Below are 9,467 nucleotides of genomic sequence, written 5' to 3' on the forward strand. Positions count from 1 at the left end.
CTACGGCCCAGAAATATCAAAGAAGAGACAAGTTAATCTAATCATGTATTTTTAATGAGTATAACATATGGGCAGACTGGATGGACCATTCAAGTCTTTATCTTCTGTCATTTACTATGTATATCAAAATACAAATAAACCTGAAACTTTCACTGTGTGCCCGACAGGGATGGCTCAAGGTCCTTCTCCCCAGCATCTCCCCTTATTTTCTCTAATCCCTCCAGGTATCTATTATATTTCCTTCTCTTTGTGACCCCCCTCCCCAGGTTTACACTATATTTGTTCCCATGAAGACTATCCTGGCCAAATGGTTGGAGTCCGATCCACCTACGCTTTCCCATTGGCGCTCGCTCACACGTGATAAATTTGCTACCCACGGAACATTTTGACTTGGAAAAGTGAGAGTCTAGATGGGGGACGCCTTCTCACCAATATTTGGGAATCTTTATGGAACACACAGCACAAAGTCGAATTCTCAATGGTTGATTTTGGACTATGTTTTAAGTGTGCTCCTAGGCCTGATTTCATATGTGGGAGGGTGGGGAGAGGGTTAGAATAGACTTGTGGTTATTTATAGAAATGCTGCTAGGTACTGAAAGATTGAGGCCCAAATTCTGTAACCAGCGCCTAAAATTAGGCACCTATTTCGGAGGCTCAACTAGATAAGGCACCTATCTAAATTGAAGAACAAGCTCAATTAAGCTTTTTAATCAGCACTGATTGAAACATAGGCACCTATCAAGAAAGCGCGATTCTGTAACAAGGCGCCTCTAAAAATTTAGACGGCCTTCAAAAAAATAGGCGCTATGCATGTTAGGTGTGGGCGTGGCTACGTGTTAGGCACCTTCTTACAGAAGCCCTGCTCTTAAGCGTGCTTAAGCGCTCGCATGGGCGCCTATCTTTTAGTTGTACCTAGAGCTGGCCTATTTATTGGGCGCCTCCAAAATAGGTGCCGTTCAGCGCGATTCACTAAACAGCACCCAATTTTACTTGAATTGCGCTGAACCTTGCCTAAGTAATAATAACAACAATAATAATAACTTTATTTTTGTATACCGCAATACCACAAGCAGTTCAGAGCAGTTTACAGAGGAAGAGACTATATACAGACAGTGATGTTACAAAAAAATACTTTCGAAGTACATTAGCAAGCCAAGAGTAGTCAGAATTTATCCGGAAGCATTTCAAAGATACAACAAGACAGGAAAGGAGTCAGAGAAATTTATCGAAGAGATAGGTTTTAATTGATTAGTTTGGTAGGAGGGTGCATTTGAAATGAAGTTGGTTAACCATTTATTCCATTTGCCTGCTTGGAATGATAATGATCTATCAGGGAATGTCTTGTAGATACAGCCCTTCAAGGATGGAAAAGCAAACAGGTAGGCACTACGTGTGCAAGTGGTGCTTGGAAATTCAAAATGGTGCGACAGGTAGACTGGGGATGAACCTGTTATGGTTTTGAAGCAGAGGCAGGCAAACTTGAAGATGACCCTTGCTTCCACCGGCAGCCAGTGTAGTTTTTTGTAATAAGGGCTTACATGATCCGATTTTTTTGGAGACCATAAATGAGACGGACGGCAGCATTCTGGATGACTCTCAATCGTTGGCACCTAACTTTTGGGCGCTTCTTATAGAATTTGCCCTTGAGTCGGTTATTTAAATAAAAAAGCTGATATAATGCCTTTAAATGTGAATCTAACCCAAAAGGACAGGAAAACCTTCCAAATGACAGGTTTCTTTCCAGTGTCCTTAAATTTCATCAATATCATAAACAAACCAACCTTGACAGTCCCTCGAAAGTCTACTACTACTATTTATTATCTCTAAATCACTACCTGATGCACACAGCATTGTACATTAAACACGCAAGAGATGGTTCCTGCTTGAAAGAGCTTACAATCTAATTATGATAGTCTACTATAGCTAGCCCATACCTACCTGTGGCTTATATTTCTAGTAATCTTACTTCTTGTTTCCTGACTGACCCAACAGGAACCACAGCCAGATAAGGTGGTACAGAAAGTACTAATAAACAATAAATTCAGAGAAGGTAGGCAGACCTTAAGCAGGATGTGGCAGCCCTTAAGCAAAGCCCTGTGCTGGTCACTTAAATTTTACTGCTGGTGTTAGCATTACACACAGATTTGTGCCACCCTAGATGTTAGGCCATCAAAAAACTTCATGCATAAAGACCCAATTTACATGGGTTTTTGAGATCAGGATTGAGACTTTCAGGTTGGGACATGCTCATCCCACTTGTACTTCACAAAAAGCTATACCCAATGCAGGGTCTTTCATAAAATATGCAACAGCGCAAGTGAATTTTCTGGTATGTAATGCAGAAGCAGCCATTTTGCAAATATAAACATGGAAAGTAAAGCAGCGTCAGCTCACCAGCTTCTATGCAGAGGTTCTGGCACTTCAAAGAGTAATGGGGCAATTTTACAAACCTATGCCAATACACCAATTAACTAGTGAAGATAAAAGGGTTTTTGTTAATCATTTGGAGTCAGAAATTTTGAAATGGGGGATTAAGGAGAATTACTCCCTTAATCTTTGGTGCAAAGCTCTGGCCTAAAATAACACTTTCTAGAATGTAAGAACATAAGAGTTGCAATCAAGTCCACTATCCTGTTTCCAATAATGGCCAACCCAGGTCACAAGTACAATACAGTGTTCCCCCACTCATTCGCAGTTCACGAATCGCAGACTCGCTCATTTGATGTCTGCTCCGACTGCCTCTCCCTGTAATAAAGTCGGGCTACACCAATCAGGAGCTGCGTGTCAAAGCAGCTCCTGATTGGTGTAGCCCGACTTTACTACAGGAAGAGGTGGTCAGAGCAGACCGTGAGTGATTTTCTTCACTCCAGCTCCAGCTACCCTCTCCTGCCTCCCCTGCCTTTTGAAAGGCGAAAACCTGCATTTGCAGGTTTTTGAAATTTGCGGGGGGTTCCTGGAATGGAACCCCTGCGAATTTCGGGGGAGTATTGTACAATACTATACAATTTTTATTTGTATACTGCCAATACCTCTTTGAAGTTCACAGCGGTTCACAAACAATAAAGCAATCAAATATTAGGTGCTTAGAAAAATATCCCCAACGGTCCATAGTCTCACAATCTGACTAAAGCACCTGTATGAACAATTTCTTACATACTAACAGTACAAAAAAGAAGACCAAAAGGGAAAAACAAAATAACAAAAATGAAATCAAATTAAAAATGAACACCTAGCAAGATTGCAAAGTGCAAAACAGATTTTATGCTGCCTATCCTAGAAATAATCACCGGGCTTTCTCAAATTCATCTTAATAATGGCTCATGGACTTGTCTTTTAGGAAATTATCCAAACCCTTTTTTAAACCCTGCTAAGATAACTGATTTCACCACATTCTCTGGCAATTAATTCCAGAGTTTAATTACACGTTGAGTGAAGAAATATTTTTTGTCATTTTGTGTTACATCTACTACTTTGTAGCGTCATTGCATGCCCCCTGGAATCTGTTCACATCTTTGAAGAAGTACAAAACCAAACACTGAAAATTGTTTAAATGTTTGTGTACTCTCAATGTCAGTTGGGGAACACATCTATAAATTTTAAGCCAGCCCATACCACACTCTCTTGAAACCTCTGCACCCCAGAGGATTCAGACATATTAATAAGGGCTTTCTAAAATTACTGTCTGCAATCTGCCTGTATAAATACTCCTATTTCCATGTGTAGATGCTTCTAAAATGACCTCTTTAAATATCTAGAAATAATTGGTCAACTATATACAGCCAAAGGAATAAAGAACATAAGAACTGCCATACTGGGACAGGCCAAAGGTTCATCAAGCCCAATATCCTGTTTCCAACAATGGCTAACCTAAGTCCCAAGTACCTAGCTAGATCCCAAGTAGTAAAACATATACAGATTTTTCAGATTGAGGGATCCTTTTATTAAGATGTGCTAATGGATTTAGTGTGTGCTATTAATAAGCGTCTGCTGGGGGATGGGGGGGGGGCATTGCGGGAGGGGGTGACATGGAGTTCTGCATATATTACTGTTGTGATGTACTGCTGTTTCTATGTACTGTTATTTGTTATAAATAATTTTTTTTTTAAAGTGTCTGCTAAATGCTAAGAATTACATGGGCTTCTTAGCACGTTGCAGGTACTGATCATTAGTGCATGTTAATTCCAGTAGCATACCTTAGTAAAAGGACTCTGTGGCAGCGTCCGGTCCAGACACCCAGAGCACTGCCCACATGCACTCAAAACAGCACAAACCACCACTACAAAAAGGTGCAAAAGCCAGAAAGCTTTTATTTTTCTGGAGACCTGGGTCTGTTTCCTCGCAGACTCAGGAAAGGCACAAACAACTGCTTAGTTTTCATAGCTTTAAGTCACTTCCACATTTATTTTCCTTATGGGTTTGGCTTACCCTGTTTCAATAGAGACCAGTTACCCCTGAAGGTTCTTGCATACGTCCCAAACCTTTCCAAGGCTCCCTCAGCCTACAGCTAGAAAAGGGGAAACCTCTCCCTCCCCGGGACTCCTTTGGTCCTCAGAGACTTTTTTCTCTCATGGGGACCTCTCTTCCATGGAGCTGGTCTCCTTTGTGGATCAGAAACAAAAAGCAGAACTTTCTGTACTGAGGTCTCCAGCCTCTAATTGTACTTGGGCCAGTCTCTCTGTGTCAGAGACTGTACAACTCCCAGTGGTGCCTACATAATGTAGCAGTCCAGACCTTCCTGGAGCCCTGCACACATATATTCAAAACAGCATAGTCACTCATGGAAAGTATAAGGAAAAGTTTTTATTTACACACTCTTTTGAGCCTGTTCTCTCACAGGCTTTGGGGACATAGGGGTCCTTTTATCAAGCCGCGCTAGTGGGGTTAGCATGTCGGACATTTCATCACGCGCTAACTCCCGCAGCTGGCTAAAAAACTAACGCCTGCTCAATGCAGGCGTTAGCGGCTAGTGCGGCAGGCGGTTTAACGCGCGATATTATACGCTTTAAACCCCTACTGCAGCTTGATAGTTTCTCTTATTCAAATAAACAGTCCCAGCCAGACCCACGAACACATTCCATAGTTCTCAAAATAATAAGTTGGGCTTACCTCAGCCAACCAAGTATCAACACAGTCTCACAATGTCAGCTCCTTCAAACAGTCCTTTCCAGACTTAAATTCCTAGTGTTCCCCTTAACCCACAGCTAGCGGACTCTCCTGGAGAGGCTTGTATCAGCCTCTAAATTTGGAAGCTTGCTCTCCCCAATGATTTCCCTCTGCAGATAAACACCTCCCTGCTGAACCCCGCTCCCTGACTCAGCAGGGTTAAGGTAGCTCAGCATTGAGCTAGAAAACACAGTGCAGTCTGGGACATGTAGTCCGCTCAGTCTCGGGCTGCCAGCCCCTGCTGTAGAGAGGTGAAATGGTAGCATTAGCGGAAGATAACCCCTTGCTCTTTCACAGACCCCCTTAGTCTAAATAGGGCAATGCTATGCATCATAACACATTTTAACTGGCATTCCTGTTGGCACATAAAATGGGACATAGCATTTCTTGCTTTAATTTCATGTTGAAATTAATTTCAGATGCCAAATTAGATACCTTAGAGCAGGGGTGTCCAACCTGTGGCCCCGTGAAGGATTTTGTGTAGCCCCGGTCGAGGGCGATGCAGTGTTTTCCTCTGCTGCCCCTGGGTGTTTACCATCTTGCCGGCTCCCTCCTCTGTCTTGCTGCAGCATTTGCGCATTTGTGCGGCCCCAGAAACATTTTTTTCGGCCAATGTGGCCCAGGGAAGCCAAAAGGTTGGACACCCCTGCTAGAGGGACTGAAATACAGCCATTCAAAATGTACTCCTAAAAAATTCCCTTTTTATGGTTAATGCATGACTTTTTTTCCTGCATCTTTATAGCTTAATGGCTGATGAGGGATTGGAAAGCACAAAAATATACATTCTTCAGTTTATATTTATTTTGCAATGATCATACATAGTAAGGCATTAGTTGTCCTACCTTAGGGGATTCCAGTACATACTGGTGGTCTGGGAGCAAACTGGAGGCTTGGTTGTCTGTGATACTTTTTAAAGAATAAACAAAAAAAAGATGTTCCAGTACATGAGTGTTTAAGACCTTGCCTATAGGTCAAAGGGACCCATGTATTCTGTAAAGCTCATCTGCCGTCATTCACTATGTTATGTTATGTTATGTTACTTCAAGCAACCCTCTGAAAAAGTGAGACTGCTTGGACGGTGTCAGGTCAAAATCGCGCCGGGACAAAATTACTGTTTTTACGTCTCCGACGGGGGTGGGGGGATCGCGCCGTGTTGTGGGAGCGTTGTGGGGGGTGTGGGGGGTTGTAACCCCCCACATTTTACTGAAAACGTCACTTTTTCCCTGTTTTTAGGGAAAAAGTTAAGTTTACAGTAAAATGTGGAGGGTTACAACCCCCCCAAACCCCCCACAACGCCGGCGCGATCTCTATTAAGTAAACTGGGGGGGCTCCCCAACAAAACCCCCCATCGGAGCCCCTAAAAACTGTAATTTTCTTCGGCGCACGCCTCCGTCTTGCGCTCAGTTGCCGGCGCACGCCTTTGTCTTTCGCCGACTTGTCTATGAACTGCTTGGACTCCTCAAGCAGACCTGGCCCTAGCTTGCTTCTTTAACATTAAAGGTTGTCACTGTTTAGCACAACTGGAGAATGATGCAGGGATACATTTTTCCCTGTCCCCAAGGGAACTCATTTTCCCATCCCCATGAGTTCTTTGCCTGTCCTTGCCCCTTTCGCCTCAAACACTTTTAAAATCATAAGTGTTCGAGGCTTGTGCAGTCAAGGTAGAGTTTACAGGAATAGGGCAGAGACAGGGACAGCAACAAAACTCAAGTGGACGGGACAGGGAAATTGAGTTCCTACGGGGAGAAATTTGTCCCTGTGTCATTCTCTAAGCACAACCCCACACTGAAGCACATCACTGTCAGAATGTGCCTAGCCCACTGTTGAACCAATAGAAGAATCACGGGAAAGGGCCCAGTCCCAAGCATACTCCTTAACAGGGGCAGCTCTGCGTCCTCACTCGAGAGGTCATTTTGCTGCTGACAGGCTATGGGGATGGAATGAGAGGAAGCGGCTGCTGGGAGAGAAGAGAGCACACAGCTGGACAGCATTTTTTTAACTTTAACTCTTCCCTGGGTTTTTGGTGCTCTGATTGGGCAGCACACTGGTAAGGAGGAGTTACCAGAAGCCACACAAAAGCCAATCCCCGAGGTCTGAGGTCATTCCCTAGTTCCTCAGAGGTGGCATTCCTGCCCCTTCCCCCTTTTTCCTTAGCTCTGTTAATTCCGTTTGTTATAATTGCTATTGTTTTCATTTGTGATACTGTTCTTGGCGTTATGATGCCAGAGCAGCCACCCGAGCTATTTGGGCAAATTTTGAACGCTAACAAGTGCACTCCTTCATTTTCTCCTGGCAGTGAAAACTAGAAATGTAATTTCAAGGTCACCTGATCCAACTTAATAGCAAGGAGGATACTTAAGCCGCAGCTAGAATGGTGGGGCATCAAGCGGACACCACGCGGGAGTGGCAAAGCTACCTGGCAGTCACGGCAGGTGACAGACTGTTTGCTCAAGTTCCGTAACATATTTTTCAATTATCATTATTTCAGCTCAGGTGTTAATGGTTCACAATAAATGGAGTTGAGTCCTGTTTAATACAATTTCTAGTCTTTGATTGTCCAACATTTTCATTTTGGGGAAAATATAGGGTTAATAAGGTTAGTAACTGGAAAAGAGGTATTTAATGGTTAGGCACAGGGGGGAGGGATAACAAGGTCAGGGAAACAGTAGCTTCTCCCCATGTTAAAAAAAAAAAACCCAGGAGAAAGAAAAAGACCCATTATGTATGTAGATGGCAGGTGCTAGAACCTCTCTGAAGTGATACATTTCTATTGGTACTGGCCAGGGTTCCTCCTCCTGAACGGGAGGATCTGACATTTCAAAAATGTACTATATAGCATTTGGAATACCTCCTTGTAATTAGGCAATGAAACAGACCCCCCCCCCAGTCCAAGAAACCTTGAGTGCAAAACCAATATACAGTCTAGAAGAGCAGCCCCTCCCCCATTTTCCCTTCGGGTGGCTGCGCTCGCCCCGCACCCACCTTTCCGGATGAGGTGGTCAATGTCCTTGTCCAGCCCCATCAGGTAGCATCTCCTCCAGAGGCCCGAGTAGGTGGAGAAGAGGGGGCGGCCGCAGTCGGACTCGAGCACCCCCAGCCCCAGCAGCGACCTCCAGTTCTCCAGCAGCTCCTCGGGCTCCCGCACGCCCCCCGCCGGCGCCGGCGACAGGAAGCCCAGCCCGCCGGCCCGGCCGCGCAGGGGCAGCTGGTAGAGGGGCATCAGGCGGTTCTTCTGGTCGGTGGGGTCCGCGTTGCCCTGGCTCTCGCACAGCTCCTTGTGCCGCCGGGTGTCCGTGGCGTACCAGTGGTCGGTGAAGATCGCGGTGCTGAGCAGCAGCAGCGAGCAGAGGCCCAGCGCCAGGCTGGCGGCGGTGGTCAGGCGCCGGCTCTCCATGGCTGGCTCACCTGGGCGCGAGGCCGGGCATGCCCCCTCGCGATCGCCCACGAGGCTCTTTCAGAGGGGCCGGGCGCGCGCGATCGCCCAGTTCATCCCGGGGTTTGCACGCCCCCCACCAACCCCCCCCCCCCCCCGATCCTCCAGGCAAAAAAAAAAATCCGATCCTCAGCTCTGCCGTGGGTTTGTCGTGTCTGGCGGAGAGGTTGGAGGCTGCAGCTTTCCTCTCGAAACCTGTCTCTCTCTCCTCTGTCCGCCACTGATGCTTAACACTCTTCTGCGCCTCCAACTCCCCCTCCCCCTCCATCCGCCGTGAACTGTAATCGCTCTCTCCACATCTTCCTTTTCATTTCTCCCAATGTGTCAGTAGCGCCAGAGAAAGGAAAAGCCACAAGCGACGGTTTGTGCATTAAGAAGGGATTGACGTAGTCCAGTGCACACAATGGTTTCCCCCCTTAAGACAAGCAGCTCCCCATTTAAGTCCTTGGAAACACAAGGTCAGGAGGAAAAAAAACCAAAAAAAAAACCCCAATGCTTCAAACATAATTATGGGACTATAGTGAAAAACTATAACACTAGTTTTTCTGTGTGTGTTTAACATACAGTACTTGGGTTTGGTGTTTTTTTTTCCTAAGAGCATGTTAAATTGAACCTTGCTTTGGGTTAGGATACTAGCTGTTTATATTTAGGTTGTCTGCTTGATTTGCATTCTGTGTATTTTTTTTTTTTTAATTCTTTATTCAATTTTTAAACTACAGATGTACAGAATAATTAATACACTTACATAGACTATTAAAATTAAAGCACATTAAACTTGCAAAATTTTATTAAAAAAGAAAATTATTTCCCCCATCCTTCCACCTATTAATCAATCAATAAATACCTTCAAGAACAATCAAAACATACCCCC

The 9,467-nt window shown here is 44.8% G+C and overlaps 1 protein-coding gene across 2 annotated transcripts in view; it reads right to left on the minus strand.

Annotated features, from left to right (window-relative positions):
• TMEM178A (transmembrane protein 178A) overlaps positions 1 to 8,925 on the minus strand; it is a 100,293-nt gene extending 91,368 nt beyond the window's left edge. Inside the window, exon 1 of one of the 2 annotated variants that reach the window (XM_033939186.1) lies at positions 8,146 to 8,925. In XM_033939186.1, coding sequence (XP_033795077.1) covers positions 8,146 to 8,557 — 412 coding nt within the window. In that variant the 5' untranslated portion in view covers positions 8,558 to 8,925. Of the gene's footprint in view, positions 1 to 6,005; positions 6,025 to 8,145 lie in introns of those variants that run through there. The other variant, XM_033939191.1, reaches the window with a different exon arrangement.
• Between the last annotated feature and the right edge of the window lie 542 nt (positions 8,926 to 9,467).

This window comes from Geotrypetes seraphini, chromosome 3 (assembly GCF_902459505.1).
Source record: "Geotrypetes seraphini chromosome 3, aGeoSer1.1, whole genome shotgun sequence".
In the NCBI taxonomy this organism is placed as follows: Eukaryota; Metazoa; Chordata; class Amphibia; order Gymnophiona; family Dermophiidae; genus Geotrypetes; species Geotrypetes seraphini.